Consider the following 24,964-nt stretch of genomic DNA (forward strand, 5'->3'; position numbering starts at 1 on the left):
GGTTTCTGTGTTTTTTTCAGATCTCGACTTGCGGCCTGCGCAGGCGAGCCGCCGAGGCCACTCCCAAGAGACCGTTTCTCTGCGGCAGCGGATGGCGGCGCTCGATGCATGCCGGCGCACTGGCAGAGTCGAGGGCGCGGAGGGGCGCGGGGTGGCGCCGCGCGACGGCGAGTTCTCGGAGGCCTTACGCGGAGGCAGCAGCCTCTCGGGGCTCGAGCCCTCGTATCAGACCGTCCCTTCCTTCTGTCTTTCCCCTTCGCACCTCTCGGCGGTCTCTGCAAACTCTGCAGCTGCGCTGGAGACTCGCGAGGCTGCGGCGACCTCCCACGCGCCTCCGGAGCGGCTGGCAGTGTCGTTGGAGCTGTCTCCGCCGGCAAACGGGCTGACGTACGTGGCCCCCCCGCGGGCGTGGTGTCGCGCCGACCGCAGCGACGGAGACAGCGGAGACGGCCTGGCGTCCGCGGGCGAGTTCTTGGAGACGCGCGGCAAGGCGCGGGTCCAAAGGGACGTGGAGAGGTGCGAGAGCTACGACGGATGGCGAATCCTCATTCGGCAGCTGCTGCCGCTGGACTTCCAGTTGAAGGCCGCCCTCGCAGCTGAGGAAGAAGTCGGGCACGAGCTCGCCGCCACGTCCGCGGCTCTTGCGCGCGCGATTCTCGCTGCTGGCCTCAGAGGAGACAGAAAGGACGGCGCGGAGAGCAGCGTGGCGGCCGCGCAGGCCGCAGACCGCCGGGGAGGCCTGGAGAAGGCACGCGCGCCCTCAAGCGGGATAGCAGAGACAGATGCGGAGGCGGGCTCACGCCGAGAGGCGCCGACAGCTGAGAAAGATGAGAGGAGGCAACAGACCGCCGAGACGGCAGGCAGTGAGGCGCGCCAGACGGTGGGGGGGAGCAGGAGCCGACAACGCGGCTCTCGGTCTTCCTCTGAAGCGCATGATGCCCACAAGGAAGCGCCGGAGGGACTCAGCGGCGACCGCGGGAGAGGCGAAAACGGTCTCGTAGGGGGCGAGGGCGCCCGGCCTCCACGCGCATGCCGCGACGGTGAAGCGGGTGGCGACGTGTCTCTTCGATTCATGCCTTGGAGGGCTCCACTTTCCTCAGAGACGCCGCCAGATCTGCTTGGCAGCAGCGTCGACCGCAGTGCGTCGTGGTCGCCGGCGGATCTGAGCTGTCTTTCTCAGGAGCCGCAGGGGGGGCCGGGTGCGCCATCGCTGGAGGTTGCGGAGGCCTCGCGGCACTCGGCGCGGGCTGTGGTGCGTCGGCGCTACTTCCTGCAGCTCTCTCCGTTGCATCGGCGGCCTGTCTCCGCGTCCCCGGCGTCGCCCGTCTCCGGGCTCCAAGCCCTGGAGGCGACGGGTGAGGGCGCGGGGTTGGAGAGCGTGGGCACGCCGGTGTTTGGTTCGGGGCGCGCGAGGCGGCAGATGGGCGAGGCGCGGCGGCGGCGGAGGCAGCTGAGGACCCTGAAGCGGGCGCTGCGGCGCGCGGCTCTGCGAGTCCCTCTCCACGGGCTCCTCCGGGACTTTGAAGTCCAGTTCGGGCTTCAAAGCGAGCCCTGGCCGGACGAGTTGCTCCTGCGCCTGATGGGCGTGACGGAAAAGGCCAACTCCTCTCTCCGCGACTCCAACTCAGGGCCCGGAGTGCAGCCGCTGGCTCCACTTCTCCTTCCTCTGAGAGCTCCTGCTGCGTCTGAGCGCGGCGCTGGGCAGTGGAACGCGGAGCTTCGCGCGGTGGCTCGCCGGCGTGGGGATCTCTTCCTCGCCCCCCCGGCGGCCGGAAGCCGCGGCTCCAGTCGGAGCAGCTTGTCTCCCTCGGGGCGAGGAGAGCTCGGCGTGGAGGGCGTGCCTTGCTCGGTGTCCGACTACGCCTCCGGCTCCTCCTCGGTCTCTTCGCATTCGCTGCCGCCCGCTTCGCTCTTCTCTGAGTCGGTCTCGCCCGAGCCGTCGCCCTCTGCCGCGTCGCTGCAGGCCTCGCGCGCGTCGCCGGCGCCGGGTGCCTCTCCCCGTTTCTTCGTGCGTCCTTTTCAGCTCGTCGTGAGTCCCGAAGGCGCCGTGAAAGTGTCGCCTCTGGACATCTGGCGCTGGCATTTGCCGTTCTTCCCCGAGTTGAGCCCCGACGCGGTCGCGGAGTGGCTCGTGCGGGCGCAGCGCGCGCAGGTCCGGCGCGCGGGCCTCGCGGCCCGCGAGGCCCGCGAGGCCCGCAGCTTCCAGCGCCGCAGGCGACGGCTCCAGGGCGAGCTCGAAGGCGAGGGCGGCGCCAGCGAGGACGGCGCGAGGGCAGCGCGCGCAAGCGGCGAAAGACCGCAAGACGGCGACAGCGACGGCGTGCGGGAACCGCGTCGGAGCGGCGCCCGCCAGCACGACCAGCGAGGCGAGCAAGGCGAGGACGGCGGAAACGTTGGGCGACGCGGACGCGAGCGGTCTGGGCGGGAGGCGCGGGGGAGCTATCAGCGGCTGCAGGCCGAGGGAGAGGGCAGTGGACGATCCGCGGGCAGCGAGGACTTCTCGGAAGCCGCGAGTTCTGTCTCTGAGTGGGACATGCTGCGGCGAGAGGGGCACTTCGCAGAGGAGCATTTGGAGGACTTTCTCAACGCCGTCGCCTCCTCAATGGCTCACAATCTGCAACGGATTCTGCGCGAGGTCGCCGACGGCGGAGGCGCGGCGGCCCCGGATGAGGAGGCGCCGTGGGAACAAGACGCGAACGAGGAAAGCCGGCCGCTGGAGGGCCCGGCGGTTCACGCACACACGGGCCCCGACGACGTGGCGACGTACATGACAGATGAAGAAGAGGAGGACTTGGACGCATACGCGGCGGAGGACATCCACGACGAAGAAACGGGATGGATCTACGAGGGAGGCTCGGAAGACGCGAGTGAAGGCGGTGGGGCGGCCTCCGCGCCGCAGTCGCCCCGGGCCTCGTCGCGTCCTGCCGCATCAGGCGAGACGGAGGGCGCGGGCGACCGCGGCGGAGGACGAGAGGCCCGAGACGACGCCGAGGGCAGTTCAGCAGCGGCTCTCTCTGGAGCAGCACTGCCGCCAGCCGCAGGAGCTGCCGACGACGGCGAGGGCGACGAGGGCGGAAGCAGCGCGGAAGAAGACGACGAGATGCACGACGTTGTCCTGGCAGACGAAGCCGACGGTCCGCATGCGAGTGAAGGCGTTTCCTCGCCCTCGGGGGTCGCGCTCAGTCCCTTCGGCGTCTTTACGCGGCCCTACGCCTCCGCCGTCGACCAGCTCGCGGCGGAGCTGTGGATGCTGTATGAGGCGCTGGTGCTGCGCCAGTGCGTCAACATGCGCCGCGCGAAGCGCGCGCGACAGCAGAAAGCGAGGGAGCGGATGTCGAGGCTGACGCGGCTGCAGGAAGGCGGCAGTCGAGCCGGAGGCGAGAGAAACGACGAGGCCCGGCGGTCGCGCGAGGGATTGGCACCGTTTCCGTATTACGAAGGCGCCCTCGCCGTCATCGACGAAGACGAGGCCAGCGCGCTCTTCGATTCGCCTCACGCCACCTCGCCCGCGCCCAAGGGACAGGACGCCGAGAGGCCTTCGGGCGGAGACGAAGGTGGAGGCGGCCGCGAGCTGGGTGAGTCGCGGCGAGAGAGACGCTCGCGCAGGCGAGGCGGAGGCGGCCGAAGCCGAAGCGGCGACAACAGCCTGCAAGAGGATGAAGGCCCGTTGCGGCGGCATTCCTCACGGCGGGGTGGATCGGACGCGCCGTCGCTCACGGGATCGGGCCGCGTGTGCTCGGCTGTGGCCTCTCCCCTCGTCGATTTGCCGTCGGTCTGCTGTCCGCTGCTCTACCAAGTGCTTTACGAGGTTCTCCTCCTCTTCCTGCGGCTTGGCCTCGCGCGCTGCGCCGCGAGCGGCTCGCCGTCGCCGGCCGACCTCCTTCGCTACTGGCCCCCGACGCTGGCTGACATGCGGGTGGCGCTGCAGCTGCGCCTCAGGTACCTCCACCAAGTGAACGTCTCCTTTCTCTTCCTCGCTCCGTTCCTGCCCACCGTCCCGCCACCGCACCCCTACTCGTACGAAGAGCGCGACGAAGTCCATCTGGGCCTTGCGCCGTCCTCGGTATTCAGCGGCGATCGGCGGAGGGCGAGAGTGGAAAGCGAAAACTCGCCGCCCCCGCGCGGCCTCGGCTCCGCGGTCGTCTGGATCCCAACTAGCCACCTTGGGGACGGCAGCGCGCCCACTGGAGGCTTACGGGCCCGCGCGGCCTGGACGCTTCGGGCGCTTCCGCCTTTCGGCCCCAGCGCCCAGCCAAAGCGCTGCGCGCGTGGTGTCGACAGCGGAGAAGACGGGGGACGTTCAAGCGGGCGCGGCCTGCTGGAAAACATATCGGATGAAAAGGCGGAGACTTACGACGTGCGGGGCGCGAATCACCGCGCCGTCCATCCGACCTCGGGTCGCCCCGCATCTGCAGCTTCCGAGCCTCGTGGTACCGCCCCGGTTAGGCAGAAGGCGGAGGCGAGTGAAAACGAAGACCGCGACAAGGTGCTGGTGGCGCTGTCCGGGACGAAGACGCTCCTTCTTCCGTCTGTCAAAGCCTTCCTCTTTCGTGCGTCGACCGTGTACCGAGCGCACGCGGTTCGGCGCCAGATTCTCCGCCTTCCAGGCTACGCGTTCCCCTTTCGGCAGCCCGAGCGCCCGCGGCTGGCGCTCTTCAGTCAGCAGTCTCTTCTGCCTTCGTGCGCCGCATGGGACACTCCAGCGGGCGGCGGTTCCGTTTTCGCGGGCGTCTACATCTCAGCAAGCGGACGCGCCTCGCTCGCCTGGGAAGCGACTGCGACGCTGATTCGCCTCCACGCGCCTCTGGAGGAGCTCTGCATCCCCCCCGTGACTTCGCGGCTGGGTTCTCTTCTCGCGGAAGGTGCTGAGGGCTCCACAGTGATCGTCGATGTCGCTGCGCCCTTGCCTGGGGCCTGGGCAAACGTCGGCTCCGCCGCAGTCATATTGGATCGCAATGCCACCCGACAGGCCGACACGGAGGCGCCTGGAGGCCCCGGAGCACGGATTCGCGAGCCGAATGAGGACGCCGCCCAGGGGCCGGGTGTCTTTGCGCCTGGAGGCGAGCAGGGCGCGGGAGGCGAGAACCAGGAAGGAGACAGCTTCGAGGGGAGCTTGCCGGGAGAGGCCAGACTCGAGACGAGTCTAGTAGGCCAGCTGGCGAAGCAACTGAAGCACTTCGATCCGATGAAGCTGATCGCCAAAGAGCGTTCTTTCATGGTGCAGTTACGCGGCGAAGGCGCGCAAGACTTAGGCGGCCCGTACGCGGAGATTCTCAGCAATCTGTGCGACGACCTGGTGACTCTGCGCCTCGTGGTTGAGTGCCCAAATGCGCGAAACTCCGTGGGAAACAACCGCGACGTCTGGATCTTCAATCCGCAATTGCGCGAGTTCCTGCTTGGCGCAGACAGGCGCGCGGCGTTGCCAGGTGTAGGTACACCGCACCACGCAGGTGTGTGGCGTCACAACGACGAGTGCAGCGGTGAGGACGAAGAGGACGACGAAGCGTCCTCTTCGTCGCTGTGGGGGGAGTTTGCGTGCCCCTCGCTGTCACCTGCAGAAGCTGAAGAAGTTGTCGCTTTGGGCTGCCAGGGTCCGGCGCCTCTTGCCCTGCCGGGGACTTCCGCTGCGCCGCGTCTGTGCGCTTCGCCGGCGGTGCCTGCGCTGCCTCCTCTCCTTCCTCTTCTGCCGTCGAACGCGTTGGCCCTCCCGAGTGTCGCTGCGGCTCTGAGTGCGCAGTCTGTGCAGCAGCTGAGTCTCTTTGGATGCTTCGCGCCCTCCGCAGCTCCCGCGCTGCTCGCGACTCCGCGAGGGAGTGCCTTTGACGGGTGTTTCGCCTTCGCGGCAGAGTCTTGTGCACAGCGCGAGACGACCCACGCGTCCGGCGCAGCGACCGAAAGCGAGCGATCACGGCGAAGGAGCGGCCGAGAGGTTCCGCCGGCGCTCGCGGCGGGGAGTCCGCTGTGCCTCTCGTCGTACGGGCAGCGGCTCGCCGGGATTCTGTACGTCGTCGGGCGTCTCATGGCGTGCGCAGTTCTTACGCAGAGCCCACTGAATCTCTCGCTCTCTCCGTCTCTTTGGAAGCTGCTCCTTCTCCAACTACCTTCTCTCCACGACCTCCAGGCCGTCGACTTGCTCGCGGCCAAACAGCTCCAGACCTTCCTCGCCTCCTGCGGTTTCGCGCCGACCAATCGACGCAGCGCACCGACTCTCGGCGCGAGTGACGCGAGTGACCCAGCAGGCGAGGAAGAGGAACGCCGCCCCGAAGCGGAGCCACGCGCCGCGGGAGATGGCACGCGAGGCGCGGTTGCGGGGGAGGAGGAGGAGCGCGAGAGAGAGAAAGCGGTTCTGCAGGCCTTCGCGCAGAACGGATGGACTGCGGACGACGCCCTGGGGAGAAATCAAGAAGTCTTCTTCGGCGGCGCGCAGTGCCCCGTGAACGACGGCGATATTCCTGCCGCTGTGCAGGCCGCCCTGCTCGCCAAGGTGAGATGCGTTTCGAGACCGGTTCAGTGACAGCGAGGCAGACGCAGAGAGTGTAGAGATGGAAGGACAAGGATCGCGAGCGGACACCGAGACAGGCGAGGGGGGAGGAAAGTGGAAAGCGACCGTCAGAGGCAAAGCCCCGGAGGGCAGGGAGGCCACGGAGAGGTGCCACAGCAGGCGACTCGCCAGAGCGGAAACGCTACATGCCGCTTCTTTGTTTTGTTCTGCGGCTAGGTCGAGTTGCTGTGACAGTTTCAGTCTCACGCGGGTCGGTGACGATCCTGTCAAGCGCAGGGCAGCAGGGGTCACATGAATGCATGAGTTCCAGCGCAGCCTCGAAAAGTGTCTTGCTCCGCGAAGTATACGGTGTTCGTTTTCGGGTTTTTTCGTCTCCTGTCTGCAATTTTGTGCATTGCTTGAGGCACTGCAAGCGACTTCGCGCAGAGGAACCGTTAGCTCATTTATCTTTTCCTCTACATTCCACCTGTGTCTTTCGTACACGGCGTTATGGCATTTTCACGGCTTTGGGGCGCTGTGCATGTCGCTTCTCTCTGCCCAGCTCAGCGAGGGTCGGGAAGCGGCGAGCTGGCTGGCCTATGGGCTATACGACCTGCTGCCTCTCGCGCAGGTCCACGCGACGCTCACGCCCGATGACCTCAAGCAGCTCGTCTGCGGCGACAACGACATCGACGTCGCTGTTTTGATGGTGAGCAGCTGCGAAAAAAAAAGCTGGAGACGCGCGAGGCGAAGCCCAGTGCTCTCCATATGGGGGAGGGAGAGACGGACTGTGAGAGATTCAGCTGGAGACTTGTGGAGTGAGTTCGAGGAGACAGAAGAAGCGTGTGTCTAAGCTCACGCAGCTGAAGGGCTTTTCTTCTCTTGTGGGCTGGCGTGTGAGCGGTGCTGGGCGGATGTCGGCTTTCGGTGTCTTTCACGGTGGCGCAGAAGACGTTACATTTAGATGTTGTTGTATTGCGATGACGTGGCGTCACATACATGCCCATGACCCCCCTTGCGGATGAAAGGGCTTCAAGCACTTCAAAGGCGCTCAGTGGGAAGATTTCTTTCTTTGTTTCGGTCGCGCCTGCAGCGGCACTCGAAGGTGACCTGGGACAACCACGACGCCCGCGAGAGAGCGCTCGTTGACAATCTGTGGGAAGTTCTGAACTCCTTCACCAAGAAAGAGAAGCAGATGTTCCTGCGCTTCGTTTCGGGCCGCTCGAGGCTGCCGCACGCGTGGCTCTACGGAGACCCCGCCTCGAACGTCCACAAATTCGAAATTCACATCATGAGGTAAACGCATGACCATGCATATGTGTCTGTGTATATGGATGTATGTTTTTATTCGGTATATATCTGTGTTGGGCGCCCACACGTGGTTCAGAGCGAGGACGTGCACACGTGTATGGAAACTTGCTCCTGCGTGTCTGATCTGGGTCCACGATCTGATTCGCATTTGCGTGACTAAATATGTGTATGTACATACATGTACACATGTACATCTGTGCATCTGATGTGTACTTTGGTATAACTGGAGCTGTGAATGGTTTCGCAGTTCGTGACATCCGAAAGCGTTTCTCGTGTGCGGTGTGTTCTTTTTTCTCAGAGACGAAGAAGCGCTGGAGATTCAAGACGCCTCACTGCGGACAGTGCAAGTCGCTGAGAATCAGACAGTGGACGATCGGCTGCCGACGGCGAGCACGTGTTTCTTTATGATTAAGCTGCCTAAGTATTCCAGCAAGGAAGTCCTCAAAAAGAAGCTCAAGCTGGCGATCATGTCCTGTGTGGACATCGACCTAGACGCGCTTCACCATGACCTCGACTTTGCGCAGTTCGAGTAACTGTCGACGGCTCGCCACCCCCCTCCCGGGAACCGCCTGTGTGTCCTCCCGTGCTTTCGCGCTCGTGTTTTGCGGGGTGTTCCTCTCTCTGTGTGTCTGCTCCCTCGCTGTTTGGAACCGCGTTCCGCGACTGTCTCAGCTGCATGCAGGAAGAGGACATCGGGCCACGCCGGCCGAGTGTCCTCTTCGCAAGGTCTGAAGAATGCGGAATGCGCCGCTCCGCGAAGCGGTTTCTCGCGCGCAGCGTTTCCACACGTGCAGAAGAACTTATGGCACATTGTCGTCCATTGTTTTTCGTCGGCTTTCTTGAATTACAAATCGCTTTCTCTCCCTACAGCTCACACCAGTACCCGCACAGGCAGCACAGGAGAGCTGGCATCTCAACGACGCAGGGCGCAGCTTGGGATAGACCGCACGCGGTTGCGGCGAGGCATCGTGAGGAAACCATTGATTGAGGTACATCCCCAAGGCAGCTCAGTGAACCCTCACTCTTCCGCAATGCGGCAGAGAGAGCCTCTGGCGCGGAGCTGCTGCACCACACAGGTTTCACATGTGAAATGGCGCAGCGGGCGAGCGCAGGCGACGCGGACGCCTACGAGGCGAAAGGCCGCGCCGGAGCCAGCGCCCACCGTCGCAACCAGTCACTGGGAGAAGAGGAATGAGGATGCTTCGTCCGCTTCAGGGACAGGCCCAAACGTCAGACTCTCAGACAGACTCTCCACACGCGTCGGCAGCACTGTGTAGACCTTACAGGGGCGCGCCTCTTCGTCCACGTTTTTATAAATTGGGCGCCTGTGTATGGGGGTGTATGTATGCGTCGCTGTGCGTGAGCTCTAGCTCGGCAAGCCGCGAGCCTCGCGGCGTAGTCGCTTCTCTCCCGGCTGGCGCTCTACGTCAGCGCGGGCTGGTGACTCGCGGGAATTCCCACGCGCTCCGGGTAGGTGAAGTTCGACAGAAGAATCGCGCCGGAGAGGACCAGCGAACTCCCGAAAGCGAAGACCGCGATAGCGAAGCCTCGCATCTCGCGGAAAAACAGAATCCCCCAAAGCCCGCTGACGATGATGGCGGATTGCTTCGACGGATAGGCAACCTGAACAGAGCGCAGGACGGCATGCAGGGGTCGGCGTGACGCTGGCGCTCTGAATGTCGCACAGCAAAAGGCGAGAAGCTTCACTCGTCTTCGCATCTGCAACGCTACGAGCTCCACGCGGCCCTCTCTCATGCCGCGAGGCTAATTTCTTCTGTATGTGACAGTCGCTGTGTCTGGCGGTCGCTCGGGTGCAGCGAGAAAGGCACACGGAGAGTCCACTCACCGCGAACGACACTCCTGCACACACACACGTAAAAGATTTAGAGGAACGCCATTCAGTCCGACGTAAAGTAGAAAAGATGTCTGCGCCAAAGTCCGGCGCAAGCAAAAAACACGAGCGATACCGCTGTGCGCCAAGGACGAAAACCCCCATGGGGCAGCGAGGTGTCGCAAACGCTGTGGCTCAAGTACCTACTCCGCCGCACGAAACAGCTTCCGGAATCGTTGTTTTCATCAGATGTGCTGTGTCGCCTGCCTAGAAGCCCTGGTCTTTGTGTCGTGTCGACGCACGTAGGGCGTATCTTGGTATTGCTTCCAGCTAAGAGATCGTATGGCAATCCGTCAAGCGTGCTTCGCTGCTGCTCTCGGCCCGCGGTGTGAGTCTGTCCTGTTGCGTGGAGCGCATCGCTGCCTGAAGGTATGCGCTCGGCTACCGCAGCCGATCTGATATCATTTTTCTCGGGACAGCCGTAGTAGACCTACTTGGAATGGCGATGATGACTGCCAGAGTTGCCACCAGGTAGAGGAAGCCCGACAGAACGCCCCACCGGAAGGCAGCTCGAAAGTGCCACACCGGGCGTTGTTTGCCGCAAATAAGGCGGATGGAAATGGCTGTTAGCGCTGCCAGCATGATACCTGCTCATCACGCATGACAGGCTCGACAGGTCTCCATTTTCTCGAGAGTAAACGATCTATCTCGCACGAAGTTCACTACCCCTTCCCCCCCCCCACCCCCCGCAGATCCACTGCACAGCCAGAAGAGCGTCCTTCAGGCATCGTCCACGTTTGCGTACCTGTCGCGAAACTCGGTAGAAACGCGACGCCTTTGTCCTCCGTTGGCACGAAGGACATGGGGCCGAGAGAGAGGCCGCCACACATGCCAGACACGATGCAAAGGAGGATGCCCGTTGCGTGGCTGATCTGGTGATTTTCGCTCGGTTCCGCGCCATCCAGAACCAAGGGATGGGCTTCAGCGACGCTTGACTGCGTCGCCGAGCGTGAATAAACTGGTGCGACATCTGAATTAAGGAAAGCAGAAAGCAGCCAGTCACACACCACTGTACCACGCGTTATGTAGTTATATGAAGCTTGCATTCTAGTCTTTGGAACAATAAATTCTGGTTAGGTAGTGGAACTGATCCTAGGTACGCAGGGAGCTAACTAGTTAGAAGGAACTTGACGAGCACTAAGAGATGTATATAAAGACCAAAAGAGTTACTAATGGTACTAGGGCCGACACGAACCCGACCCATGTCTTTTTCCTTCCAGCATAACGGCTTCAAACGAACGAACGAGAGATTCTGGCTCGGGCGGGCATCACGGCTCTCCGCGGGCTGCTCGTGGACAGTGGTACGACGCACCTTTGCGGAAGCACGCGGCGATCGCGCGGGCGATCTCCTCAGGGAAAGCAGAAATGGCGCTTCCCAAGCTGAGGAATACAACTGCCAGAATATCCACCCAGAGAAGCGCGAGGCGGTCGTTGTTCACGAGAACCCCCCACATGAAGGAAGTGACGACTGCCACGCCCATGGAAATGGCGGCGTGCACGGCCAGCCCGACGCGGGAAATCGCCACGAAACCCGCGTTGACCGCCGCTACAATCATAGCACCTGGAGCAGACCGCAACACAGAGCGCAAGAGAGGAAATTCTATGTTTTTGAGAGTGGTGGACGGATAGCTCAGTGCCAACCGGTGAAATGGGTACACGCGGGAGACGGTCCAGAACAGTGAATCGGCATGCGGCGCTAACTCGCTGACGGAACTCTTCGACCGTGCAAAGTGGCCTACCTGAGAGAGCTCCCCACCATGTAAATACAAAAGTCGTCCGCATGGTATAGTTGTCCATGATCTCCTGGTTGAAGGGCAGCAGTCCACAAGCTAGGAAAGCGAACGCCGCGTATCCACAGCACAAGTAGAAGACATATATTGGGTCCTCCAAAGGGGGATTCAGCTTGCGAATTCTCTCAATTTTTCGCGGCGCTGCAAGAGAACCTGAAAACACAGAAACAGAGACATGACACTAAAGTTTGGAACGGAGCGAGCTCACAGTTTTTGCCATCGCCACGCGATGGAGCCGTAGGCATGTAAAGCTTGCAAGCAAGTATCGACTCACCAGTGGCTAACGCTGCCACAAGGATGGCGAGGCCGCCAATGAGGTGACGCTCGTTAACCATCTTGTCGGAGTTTTTTTTTGGATCGAGGAAGGTACACAGAAGACAGCAGGAGTGTTCCGTCCTGCTTGTGCAAGTCGAGCATCATCTGCTGCATCGCACAAAGGCGCCACTCAATTTTACACACGCTGGCGGACCGAACACCGGAACCAATGAGGCCTTATTTCACTAACTGATTAAATGATCGAGTAAAAACAAGTGGGCTGTCCAGGAAAAGACTCGAGTTCGCTGCAGTTTTTTAGAGGACAACGACTTCCTCCTCCGCAGCGTCCCTCGCAGCAAGACACGGGCACCCGTCCCGTGGTGTTAGGCTCTCGAAAGAGGTAACCCCCGGAAAACCGGATATGTTCAAGACCTCACACGTTGACAGAGAGTTGCTGCAACAAAGTAGAGAAGGGCAGATCCGGTGTTTCAATGTGACGGGGCCGGGAAACGACTGGAGAGTCGCTGTGCCATCAGGTAGCTGCGGGTCTGAAACGCATGCCTTCAAGGAACAGAGGAATAGCTGTTGCCAGCAGTGGCCATCGCTGTTGCCTGAACCGGGTAATGACACAGATCGGCGGTCGCTTCGCTCTGCTTATCATTCCATAAAAAAGACCGTGGGAACTCACTGAAGATTTTCTCGTATGGAGATCAGCCGAGACTGCAGAACATCGGTAGCCGATGGACGCGCGACGCCCGCCATTTGTCCACCACGGCATTCTCAGGCCATGTGTTGAGTCACAGAAAGCGCCAACCTTGCCACATTTTCAAAAGAGTGGAAATTCCCCTTCTACCAGCTTTATGTGCAGTGTCCAAGTGTTGTGCACAGTTTTGTTTTTGCATCTTCATGTCTGTGTTTTAGCTGGAGGGAGCTAAAGGTCAGGTGCCAGCACAAAGTTCCGGCGCGCCTGTCGTCCGCGCCTTGTCCGCAGCGGGTGTTTACAGTGTCGCAGAACATACTTCCCTATAAGCGGTGAGGTGTCACACATTCTTTGTATCGGTGGCATGTCTACCCTCTTCGAAAAACACAAGATTGTGATGGGCAGCTGGCATCCTTCTGCGGCTGCAATGGTCTTACTTAGTCAAGAAGGCATTCAGGCGGCTTCTGTGGTGAATTGCTGACACATGCCAACTGCCGCTCACGACTCCAACGCCACTTAGCTGGACATAGGTTGTGTATAGGGTCTCTTCTTGGTGAAGATGGGAGACCAAGCGAAGCTGGGCTCGCAGTTAGCAGCAGGTGTATTACTGTGGCATCCTGTTTTGCCGAGGGTACGTGCGACGCCCCCGAGGGTGGGTGCTTTTGTCAAAAACAGCTGCTCGGAGAGCTACAGAAACAGTCTGGTTCAATGGAAAGGGGCTGGTAGTAATTGGTAAGCAAATTCGAGTCCCGAACAGGCGGTTGTTCGTTAGAAGTTAACATATCGTTCAGATTTGTTGCCATGTGCGCGCGCACTGAAGCACGTGCATGCTAGAGTGCTTTGCACAGGAAATGCCCTGCTTGATGCATACCGGCACCACTGTTTACAAGCGGAAATCTGGCATCAGTTCCTGCAGGGTCAGTTAGCCGAACAATGCCTCTGCGTAGCAAGTAATGAACTCGGACTTGAAATGAGAGGTCTCTCGGTGGTTCCCCCTTCGAGTTCCCACCCCCGCCCTGCGATGTTCTTGTCCCTCTGGCGAAGAGGCCATCTGGAACGAAAACACGATGTGCATGAGGAAGAAATATCCACCTCGGTTGATGAGCTGAGCGCAAATGTCATACACGGGAAAAAGTTCGCGTAGTGATACATAATGAATGAAGCTCCTGTCTATGCATTCCTTAAATGTTGTACATGGCTATGATTCACAGTCCCTTCATCACACTGTCTCCTGTTCACCAGTGTGCTCTCTCGAGGGTATCTATGTACGTAGCAAGTAGCTCCAGCGCGACAGGGAATAACAATGCTGTGATGCATCGTGGCTTCATGTATGGTTTTGGTGTTTCTCACCATAAACACTTGCTCGGAGATCGGATCATTTACTAAGCGACTGCCCGGAGTGGTCAAACAAACAAGGATGAACTCCTGGTCATTCTACCGTTTGTCCGCATGTCTAGTTCGCAATATCTGAATACGTCCGTGTTCGGCAATGCTCGATGCTTATGAGGATGGTAGCATTGGTGCATCGACTTCTCTTTAAATATTAGTTAGAGACGACAGGACCCCGAAGTCTAGCACGTTTGTCAGCGAGCACAGAACGGTGGCGTTTGCCTTTTTCCTTTTCACATGGGAGTTTCTCGATGTGTCCTTTTTTGACTACTTTGACAGGATCCGTACGCGTTACGGTATGCCTCAGTCTGTCGAACGTAGATTCAATTTCCATCTCGATCTGAGCCGAGGTCTTGGCAATAACTCTAGGGTAGCATTCCTCCTGATGCACAAAGAGTGATCAGGTGGCGCGGAGGACATGCTCATCTACCACCCACGTTTTTGGATATTTGTTCGTCTAAGCTATTAAGCCTCGTCTTTAGAGCCCGCATTTGATGACCTGTGGCGTAACTTGCCAATGTCCCGCCCTCAGTAGCAAGGTTTCGTATTCCGTACCAGCCTGGGTGAACTGCGCCGCAACATCGTCACGTTTTGCTTTTAGCCGATCCCTCGCTGCCTGTAAGGAATATTCCAAGCGTCATAGCCTGTCATTCGTGGCTTCTCACCGTCGCTGCTGCCTCAGCCTCCGAAAAATTCACTGTGGGTTTGCTCGGTGCGACGGACTTGTGCGCTCGCTCGATCGCCTATCGTTTCAAGACTGATCGCAGCTATCAGCCGGACACATGGAAGCCACCCGACCTTCACTAGGTTTTTCTCCATCCGTCGGTAGATTGTTTCAATTTCAGTGAACGGATTCAATCTGATAAGGCGGTACCGCCTGTATGCGAGCGAACCGTGATGGATCAGGCTTACGTCAACAGCGATTCGCGAGAGAGTTTTGGGAGCAATATCTCCTCCACCGCGGTGACTGGTGCTTCAAGAGATTCCTCCCTTTTGCGTTTTGCCCTATCGATAACCCGGGCCGCGGGTGCAGAACTGTCAGAGCTGTCAGGGTCGCTTGCTGATCCGGTTCTCTGTCTCAGCTTCTTAGTCCTCCTCATCTTCGTTACAAACATGCGCGCGACTGTCTTGCAGAACACGTTGAGCTTTGCTTCATGAATTTGCTATCAGAGCCCTTCGCACGCCTGAGGCGGTTGCGGTACGTATTTCTTTTTCTAGGTGTGAACACACCTAAGGTGTACTGACACCGGGGCAACAGCTGGAACAAAGCCGTCACCCCTGAGCCGCACTTCCGGGACGAAAACATCAATATGGGCTGAACAGACATAGGGTCAGGCCACTAGGGAGCCTGGTAGGTAGCACGCGAACACTCCGCTCATACAGCCCGTTTCGATTGAGGGCGTGCGGAGGATGCGCTCACCCCGGTAAGCGAAGAGCTCGACCAAGGGGGACCACAATGGCACTGAAACTCGGAAATGGGGCCGCCAAAACCGGTACGGGCCTGTTGTTGCAGAGACCGCACGTCCCTGACTGCTGTTTATCCGCCTACACGTCGAACAAAATACGTGCGACCGATCGTGCCGTCATTGATTCGCCAGCGGCTTGTGTGCGACCGGTAAGTACGACCGCTGGTCACACGCGTGTCCGGAGGATGAATCTCCCTAAGTCGACACGGAAATAAGGCTGTTGTCTAGACGACACTACCCCAATCTTCTCCCACTTCACCTTATTTTCACTGTGGGTCTGCTAACCATCGATGGTGTGTGTCTGACAGTGCTTCGATTCAACATTTCTGCGTGTCTGGTGTGCAGCAACTCGAACGTGTGTGGCGGCAGGAAGTGGGCTCCTCGCATCAATGGTAGTACTACGACCGTGCAGAAAGACGGTATTTCCGTGTGGCTCTTAGGCAGTGATAGCTGCTTGTCTCCTTGTCCCCTCGCGGCACTACGGGTCGTGGCACAACCAAGTGAGAAAAGTCACCGCGCAGACCCCTTTTCCGACACCGGGTCACCGTAGACGCCGAACAAGCGGCTCCGCCGCCATGTAATACACCCGGTTTAAAATCATTGATTGAAACCTGGTGACGCCCTTTTGACAATAGGAGTAGTTCTATGCACGTGTTTGCCGGGGCTCTTGCACCAGCTGACCGCAGTAGGCAGCACATATCGACAGGGCACCTTAAAACAAAGAATTCAGTATGTTAACGGTGGGATTGAGCATGAGAGCGGACACACAAAACAGACGAGGTAAGCGCGGAATAAGCGTTATCAAGATGTGTTCGGTCCGATTCCCTAGTATCAGAGGGCAGACTCAGACTTCAGGGCTGCATTGGGAGTTGAAAACATGTGCTTTTAGTCTTGCACTCCCAGCGGGGCATCCTTGGCCCTCATTTCGAAGGTACGAGGTACTTCGTCAGTTGGTGCGTCACCATTTCATAAATAAAAAAGGCCTTTGTTTCTCTGAACGATGCACCTGAATACAACGTAAACAACATCCGGCAGATGCAATCCCTTGAAAACGGAACACCTCTCGAAATGGGGCCGTGTTTTGGTCACAGGTAGTGCTGCATAGCCACGATCGCCAGCAAATCCTGTGTCAATATGCCGGAATATGGCGAAAACTGGTGCTGGCGGGGAGGTCCTTTACAGGCGGCAAATCAAAGTTAGCTAGGGTAGGAGGGGGACTGATGCATTCTTTGATGTCCACCTCATTGGACCTACCTGCGTTGGCGAAAATAAATTCATCAGGGAATTTCGGGTCTTTCTTGTTCACCGGGGGTGCGGATTTGTCGCAGAGAAAAACCTGAAGACACGTGCCCACCGATGGAAACTGAAAATTGGTGTCAACTTTACATTTTCATAGCAGCACTGCCAGTTTATCACAGAAAGCTTGCCGGTTCTTCTCTACACACGCAGGCCTTCCTGTGACGCATCGTGCCCCTCAATGCGTCAAGCCTCTCCCCAACAAGCCCCTAGAACGCAGTTTGCCCAGGCGGTTCGCATCGTTGCGCTTCTCTCTTTTCTTGTGTTGAGAAACGAGCGATGTTGGCACCGCTTGCCGCAGCGGAAATGCCGGATCCTCTCGTTGGGTTTCTGCGCTTCTGTCTACGATTGTTTCTCGCTTACAAGGTCAGGCATGGGGAAGAGGCCTAGACTCTGGTCTCTGTGCTTCGTGAGTCGGTGGTCGGCAGTCATCGGGCAGAGATGCGCCTGACCAACTATGGTGTTATATAGCTGCGGGGCACACACGCACCCAGGCAAAAGCTCGCGCACTCCAAACGACGGTTATCAGCAGGCCAGATGCGCTGAAGATATACCAGTCGCAGCACGTGCAATGTCTTTCAACGCAGCATGCATTCTCGTTGCCTCGAAAGTTCGCCGGGGGTAACACTGGAGGAAGGGCGTGCGCGGTTGCCTCGACGTGCGTGCTCGGAGCTCCCCTTCCGGAGGCTAAAGAACCTGCGAATGGGAACAGAGAGAGCGAAGCCGACGAAAGCGAAAGGCTTACAATGTCAACGATGTCCGTGTCAACTGACGTCGGCTCCTCTGTGTCCTTTTTGCGTCCGCCCGAGAACAAAGCATCTCGCGAGAGCGCCTTGAAGACGTCGTGCCGGAAGAAAACCATGGACGAAGTGAAGTGACGAATTCTGAAGCAACGGGAAACAGCAGATGCTCGGCTCGTGTTCACACGATTTCCGCAGGCCGTTACTCCCGAGGGAACAAGGACGAGGTGAAGCACATGCCTGTCATGCCAGCTTCAGCTCCATCGAACAGGCTTTCTATCCAATCCTACGTACATCTATATACACAGACGCCTGAATGTTTCCGCCTCGTCACATCAACAGAGACGCATGCGTGCTGCAAGAACGCTTCGTGCTTGGATACGCCAAAGCCACCTGTGCCTTTCAAAACTCGGTAACTTTCCAGGTATGCGTAAGAAATATGCGAGCGCGCATGCAAAGTCATTCACGCGCACTCAGTGTATATATATAGTTCCCTAGCATCAAGTTGACTCTACTTTCGTGTTCACCTCTACACGTGTAGACTTGTCTCCAGTGGACTGCAGGATTAGAGTCCCATTTTGGCTACAGCTGCTTTCAGCCTTCCGGAAAGAAGGCAGAAACACCGGTCAGCATCTTGCTTATTTGGCGTATGGGAACACAGCAGCAATAGCCTCGCGCGATGTGCAGACTTTACCGGCAAGGGCTTGTCGTGAAAAAAATCTTCCCCTTGCATGCCGGCACGACGCGCTCAAGGCGCTGCTGGAAGTCGGCTGTGAAAGGGGGCGTGAGAGGTAGACGCGGCAAGCTCTCTGAGGAGACGCATTCCGCACACATACCATGGACGGTATTCTCCGCAAGACGTTTCAAGTATATCTTTTTCGAACAGAGGGCACGAACACTGGTGCTACTCAAAGAGAAAACTATGGTGTGAAAAATACGCATTGCTGGTGTTCCCACTCCCCTGGAAGAGATCGCCAGAAATGTATACGCACATGCACGTGCGTAGCTCCGCTATCAGCCCGAAGCCTCCCTTCGTCCTACTTCCTCTAGAAAAGGACCGTACGCTACTGTAACGCTGCAGAATCTGTACCTTCTGCATGCAATCCGTCCCCACGTACACAACGCTACGAAGAAAACCACACCGGTAGTCTCAACGCATCCAGACTTACCGCGCGCGAACGAAGGGTCGTCGGGTCCCGGCACGAAGACGAAGTGACACCCTGCAAAGTATCAGGGAAACAGGCAGAAGGATCATATACACTCTCCTCTCTCACCTTCTAGATCTCCATCCCAGATGCATGTGAGCACATCCCAGCCGCGTGTTTACAGTGCTCCTACACTAAACCCTAAACCGTAGACCTTTCGCAGGAAGGGCGGGGACCAACGGACGTTCTGTCAGTGTGATTTCGAGCGCTGCATTCCAGCAACATGGGTCGCGCCTGAAGACACTTCTCGCCTTTCCAGGCTTCAGGCCTCTTGAGAGCCCCAGCTGCACTCGAAAGTCGCAGTCAAGCGGCGTCTTCGCAAGGTGCTCGCAGGCGCGGCGGGCGCCACGCGACGAAAAAAATGGAGACATCACTCACTGGCAACGAAAGACGGGTATCGCGAGGTGAGCAGTTCGAAGAGCGCGTTGAAGCCCGCGCTGTAGGCGTCCTCTCCTCCAGAGAACGAGGCCGAGAAGTTCCCCAAGAAGACAAAGCCAGACGGATACTCGCCTTCGCTCTCGAAAGCTGAAGATAGCAGACGCGCGCAAACGCAAAGGCGAGACGCCGAGAAGAGTTGCACGGAGATTCGCGTAAAAGGAATCGATGCAAGTGGAAAGACAGGTTTTGAGCGGTGACGCACAGCGGAGCGGAAACACGAAGCGGGACCAGCAAGCCAGAGGGGGAGACACCCCACAGAGAGGGGCGAGGCATCCTCAAAGCACATTCCCGTCCTGGGCATTTGGAAGTCGGGAAAAGCAGCGGTCCTGATGTGTTCTGTCTGTTTCGGCAGTCGATGCGCTGTTCAACGCCATCCAACTACGCGTTGTCTGTGTCTGGGCGGTTGTCTCTTCTTACTGGAGAGCATCGCGTCGAGGAGCTGCAGGTCTCGGGGGTCGTTGAAGTGGCATTCACTAATGATGACCCAGGCCATGGGGTCAGGGGCATCGGGGTCGACGTCCAGCACGAATTCCTTCCTCTCGTTTTTCGAACTGCGCTTCTTCTCCGCGCTCGGCTGCTTCTCTCCGCTGGCGTTCGCCTGCAGGGCGGGAACCAACAGCGGGAGGAACTCGCGCAGATCTTCGCCATCTTCGCGGTCGTCCTCGCGCTCCTCTTCGACGCATCGCCAGGCCTCCAGCGCCTCGAGCTCGTTCAGACCCAGGAGACCCCCGAACATCGAGCTCGCCTGCTGCCGCGCAATGAGGCCGTCGTCTTCGTCCTCCGCGTCCTCGAAGAACGGCACGCCCTCCCACGATTCTCCAAGTGACAATCCCGACCCGTTCCACCGCCGCCTCTTCGCGCCCGCGCGCGCAGCTGCAGCTGCAGCTGCGCGGCGCCCCAACACCAGTCGATCCGAGGCCGGGCAGCGCGGCGGATGCGACAAGTCGAGAATGTGGAAAAAATCGTCGTCCTTCCTGAAGCAGCCGTCAGCCAAAACCACGTGACCCTCCAAAAAGAAACCCGGACGCGGAACGAACTGAAGACACAGACACACGGTACAGAGCGCACGATAACCAGCCAACGAAAGCAGGCGTATGTATATATATATATAGCGTATATATACATAATGCATATATCTTGCATAGGCACGGAGGAAGAGAAACACGCTGTCTCGCGATGGGGGACGGGAAGACATATATACGAATATATGTATATATACACACATGTATACACATGTGTGCAGAGATAGAGTTGAGGAGACTGGCAATGGAAAGCAGAGATCTACATACTCCGTGAATCGGCAGGAAGAACGCACGTGTATGTAGACCCTCACAGGCAAACTGTACTCGCTGTGCGCTAGCATCCAGTGGAAGTCTCTCGCTGGCGGCTCGACGCGAGGCTCCCTCGCGGACGAGGAGTCGGCATCGACAAAAGGCTGCGCGGAGAATCTCCTCACCCCCTTCTCGAATTTGATTCGAATGTCGCTGAAGAGACCCTGAAGCGCGAGCTCCTTGTTCGCGTCTCGGCCGAGGACGCCGATGAGCAGCTGCCGCTGACCCGAGCGGCGCGTGGCTCCGTCGACTTCCGAAATCTGCAAAACGAAAAAAGTTCAACTGCGCGGAATGCCTCCTTCGAAAAAAGTCTTCGAAGAGTGGACAGCAAGACGAGCCAGCACGTGAGGAAAGAAGCGGATAATCGAGACGAACAACACGACGGGCGCGTCTCTTGGCTGTGGAGTTCGACGCAAGGCGGCGACGCGAGACAAGAGGCGAAGGCGGCCGCTCACAGACGCGAAGATCTCCGCGGAAGAAGAGCCCCCACAAAGAAGATCGAAGAAGCGAATTATGCCTCTCGAAGTGACCGAAGAGAGGCAGGCGCGTGGAGTCTGTTTCATGTTGCTCATTTTGCCGCCTGAAGAGTGTCTCGTCGCCTCAAACAAAACAGCAATTCCTTTCCCTCCCGCCTGTCTCCGCTCGGCCCGAATCTCTTCTTCGGGATTCTGTCTTCTAAGCCCTCCAACTCTCTCTTCGCCTCTGCCTTTCTTTCTCCTCGCGTCGCCCCTCTCCCCTCGTTCCGAATGCCATGCGTCCGCCTCATTCTCATCCGCAGTTGGCTCTCTCCTCCCTGGGCACGCCGCCTTCGCGTCGTCCTCTTGATTCTTCTCCGTTTAGGGTTTCGGGTCTAGAGCGCGCCGCGCCGCGCCTCCCCTGCGTGTCTCCTTCGTCTGTTCGCGCTGCTGCCTTACCACGCGCTTGAGGCTCTCGTCTTCCTGCCGCTTCTCATCGCCTCCGAGAGCGAAGGCGGGGAGGCTGCGGCCGCTCCTGGGGCCTTCGCGGCCGTGAAGCGTGAGCAGCGGGTGCAGCAGACAACGCTGCTGCAGCACGTAGTAGCGGCGGTTGTACATCGAGGCGAAGACTGAGCTGTCGCAGAAGAGCCGCGCCAGCGACGCCAGCGTGAGGGGCTTCAGCGGCGTGGTCTGGAACCGCTGGAAACACACCAAGAAGAGTCGACACACGCGCAGGTCTCGCTGAGACAGACGTCTTGAGCGTCTCTCGCAGAGGCCTCGCCACACTGTGTGTTAGTTGGATCCAGGTATCTCGTTGAAACGTGTTGAGGATCAAATTACCAGAGTTCACGAGTGGAGCTAGGGAGTGGAAGATCGCGAAAGTTCTTTGGAAAAGGACGGGGGTGAGATGCGTGTACGACGCCGCGTAGGAGACTCGCGGCGCCTCACCTGTTTGGTCGTGTCGTAGCTAAAGTCGTGCACGTCGGTCATGGCGCTGTGCACGAAGATCTTCTTCTCCCGCCACTGCAGCAGCTGCTTCTTGGCGGCTTCTTCGCGGTTTTTTCGCTCTTCGCGGCGCCGCGCCAGCAGCGCAGCTTCCATCAGAATCTCCGCTGGAGGCAGCGGGACCGACAGCGCGAAGAAACGCGGCAGACTCTGAAGAGACAGAGACGGAGACAGCACAGCCGGCACCACCAAAGTAAATCTCACGATCTTCGCAGAACTTGTACACAAGTGGTTTTCAAATTTACGCTGCATCAGTCTGACCGGGCGAACAGTCAAGCGGCGAAATGAACACAGCGCCCGCACGACGATGCAGACGGCGACTCTGCGAGGGCGCAACAGAAACGAAAAAACTCTTGCCGCGAGGCGCCGCTCACGGGAGGACAGGCAGGACATGAGAGGAAAGACGAGCCGCGAAAGAAGCCCCGAGAGGAGTCGACAGATATGGGCGACACACCCGGCAGGGGACAGCCCTTGATGTCGCCCTCCGCTCCGCCAGAAAGACGCCCGCGCGGAGTGTCTCTAGAGAGAACGAGGCACATACAGCGGCATCCGCCAGCGCCTCAGAAGCAACGCGACGAAGAGGAGAAGATGAGGGCGGACGCGGAAAACAGGAGGGACAGGAAGCAGGCACATGGTCTAAAGAAGGGACGACACGAGAGAGAAGAGTCCACCCTGGCAACGACCCAAGGCCCCCAGATAAGAGCCGCTCCGGCAGGCCAACCTCAGTCAAGACGCGCATGCGCAGGTAAAGAGAGACTTGCCTTTGTGACCACCTCGCAGACAAAATCGACGACACTCCACTGGAGCCTCACGCGCCTGCCCTGTCTCCGCTCGCCGGGTTCCTCGCCGCCCAGCGACTCCGCGGCCTCCTCGGGCGCCGTCCAGGAGTAGAGAACCTCGGCGGGGCGGTCTCTGCTGCCGTGCGCGCGCGTGCGCCCGTCGCGGTCGGTGAGGAGGCCCTCGATGCCAAACTTGCCGCCTCCCCCCGCCTCGCGCAGCGGCTCCAGCTCGTCTCGCCAGTTCCTCCGGCGTGCCTCGCGACCGCCCTGCTTGGGGTGGGCGCCGACTGCGAAGAGTGTGAGCGAGTGCAGCGCCGCAAAGTTCAGCAGGAAGGCCGACGCCCCCTCGACGGACGCGGAGAGAGCTGTGGAGACGCAAACTGCGGCGGGGAAGCGCCGCCGCAGCGCCTCGAGCACCGCCAGGTGCGCCTCGCAGCCTGCGCAGGCCTGCGCGAGCTCCCCCCAGGGGAACAGCTCAGGCTCGGCCGAAAAAGACGCGGAGAAAGACGCCGCGAAAGAGGAGGAAGAAGCAGAGTCAGGCAGAGACGAATAGGGCGCAGAGGAGGAGGCGAGAGAAGACGAGAGAAATTCCGACGCAGCGGCGGAGGCCGGCGCCGAGGCAGAAGAAGAGAACGAACCCGACGCGCCTTCCTCGGCTTCCCACTCGAGGCCCTCGTCATCGAACGAGGCGGAGACACGGCCGTCCGGCGGAGATTCCATCGTCGAGAAGCGGAAGAGAAGAGAAAGCGAGAAGAAAGAGGGTTACGCTAGGCCATCGCTAGGAATCAGCGCGCGGAGACAACACGACCGCGCGGTCGCGAGAGGCTCAGGAAACCGAGGAAGGACAAGAAAAAGAGAAAATCGGGACGGAGCCTGACAGAAGAAAGCTAGATTCTGCCAGACAAATATTCGAAAGGAAAGGAGCGAAGGCCCCCGCTCGGCTCTCGCCTCCCAGGCCCCGTCATACACAAAGATGCCTAGCGCTGATGAAGGAAACTGAAAAACACCTCCGTTATGGAGGCAGCTCACGACGCATGGGGTTGTTCGAGAATGCTATACGGCGACAAGAAAAAACACATTTGCGGAGACACTATCGTGGCTTCAACCCGAATAGAGAAGCACGCGGGACGAGAAAAAACGGATTGGATTTTTCTTCGTCGGAGACAGGGGGCGAATGCGAGGCGAGGCAGGAGAGACAGACACGTGCGGAGGAAGAAAAGGAAAGCAGTCTCGCATCTGTGTTCCCCTCTCTCACACACAATTAAGGGAAAACAGAAAAACGAAGGGTCTGGAGAAGACAGAGGAACGCTGCGTGACGCGCTTCGGCCTTCTTTTCTCCGCAGGAGACACGCCAGAAACGAGCAGAGCGGCGAGAGGACGGCTGCGAAGAAACAGGGGCACGAGGCCGGCGAATCTTTTCGAAAAAATTGGAAAAAGTAATGAGGGAAAATGTGCCAAATTCCTAGTTTGTAGCTCTCTCAGTTTCTGTCGGGCGCCTGCCGCCACGCACACACGATGTCTTCTGCTGCCAACCCCCTCCCGGTCTCTCTCGCTCCTCTCGCGCCTCCGCCACGCCGGTTCGCCAGCTGCCGCACGCCGGAGCTCCGGCGAGCGGCGCGTAACTGACAAAAAAGATCGAGCTACGCCTGGAACAGCAGACGAAAACTGAAATCATACAGAAGGCCTGTTAATCCGCTTGTGGGAGTTTCTGTCTGCAAGGGGCTTTTTTTTTCGAGGGGCCTAGGCTGCCGGAATTGGAGACACAGGGCCTCGCGGTCGTCCCGCCTCGAACCACGGCGTAGCGGAGAGCTGTGGATTCCTCGGCGTGCTCAACTACAGAGAAGGCGCTCCCTCTGTAGCGATTTCTGCTTTCAGAAGAAGCACCATGGAGAGCGAGGTCTCTACTCTTTTCGTCCGCTCGAAACACCTTCGAAATCCAAGCACGCACCAGGGGCCTGCGAGAGGCCATGCTGAAGGCGGCAGCGTCCAAGACGAGAGGCGCGCCTCATACGGGCAGATAAGGTGCTAGTCACGGCTTTCGAGGCAGCCTCGGTAACGCGGCTCCCCGGCATAGTGCGGTTTCCTCATCGGACCATCCGCTCATAGTGGAGGCTGCTGGTCTCCAGTTGCCTCCGCGCGCTCGTATTACCGCCAGCTCGCTGACTCAGCGGACCCAGGCGCTTCTGTTTTGAAGCGGAGCAAAACTCAGGCTCGCTTAGCAAACTTCTCTTCTGGAAGCTCGTTTAGAGGGGAAACCACCACACACCATGAGCTGCCCTTGCAGTGCCTCGGGCGCCAGCCTCCGCAGCGCTCGCCCCAGAAGATTTGCCTGCATTATGGGGGTAGCGCGTTGTTCTGTCACTGTGTCGGTATATGGAGTCACGGTTGAGCATCCACATACACACTGCTTTTCGACGACTCCCGCTCTCTTT

General features: G+C 59.2%; 3 protein-coding genes across 3 annotated transcripts in view; 1 reads left to right on the forward strand and 2 right to left on the reverse strand.

Moving 5' to 3' along the window:
- The window catches only part of BESB_057190 (uncharacterized protein), a gene marked incomplete at both ends in the record, with an annotated part of 54,649 nt that extends 46,324 nt beyond the window's left edge, over positions 1–8,325 (forward strand). Inside the window, 4 exons of the mRNA XM_029364154.1 lie at positions 21–6,484; positions 7,044–7,190; positions 7,575–7,777; positions 8,091–8,325. Of these exons, the coding sequence (XP_029220077.1) occupies positions 21–6,484; positions 7,044–7,190; positions 7,575–7,777; positions 8,091–8,325 (7,049 nt within the window). The remainder of the gene's footprint in view (positions 1–20; positions 6,485–7,043; positions 7,191–7,574; positions 7,778–8,090) is intronic.
- Positions 8,326–9,214: 889 nt separating this feature from the next.
- On the reverse strand, positions 9,215–11,808 carry BESB_057200 (uncharacterized protein; the record flags this gene model as incomplete). Its single annotated transcript, XM_029364155.1, has 7 exons — positions 9,215–9,415; positions 9,639–9,652; positions 10,118–10,270; positions 10,429–10,653; positions 10,996–11,244; positions 11,423–11,626; positions 11,748–11,808. 7 exons carry the CDS (start codon positions 11,806–11,808, stop codon positions 9,215–9,217), a joined length of 1,107 nt encoding a protein of 368 aa, XP_029220078.1.
- A 4,395-nt stretch (positions 11,809–16,203) lies between these two features.
- Positions 16,204–23,252, reverse strand: BESB_057210 (DNA polymerase epsilon subunit B protein; the record flags this gene model as incomplete). Its single annotated transcript, XM_029364156.1, has 12 exons — positions 16,204–16,289; positions 16,538–16,619; positions 16,943–17,050; positions 17,325–17,463; positions 18,014–18,128; positions 18,489–18,539; positions 18,903–19,049; positions 19,380–19,998; positions 20,419–20,553; positions 21,208–21,447; positions 21,697–21,903; positions 22,566–23,252. 12 exons carry the CDS (start codon positions 23,250–23,252, stop codon positions 16,204–16,206), a joined length of 2,616 nt encoding a protein of 871 aa, XP_029220079.1.
- Positions 23,253–24,964: the final 1,712 nt, after the last annotated feature.

This window comes from Besnoitia besnoiti, chromosome IV, assembly GCF_002563875.1.
Source record: "Besnoitia besnoiti strain Bb-Ger1 chromosome IV, whole genome shotgun sequence".
Lineage (NCBI taxonomy): Eukaryota > Apicomplexa > Conoidasida > Eucoccidiorida > Sarcocystidae > Besnoitia > Besnoitia besnoiti.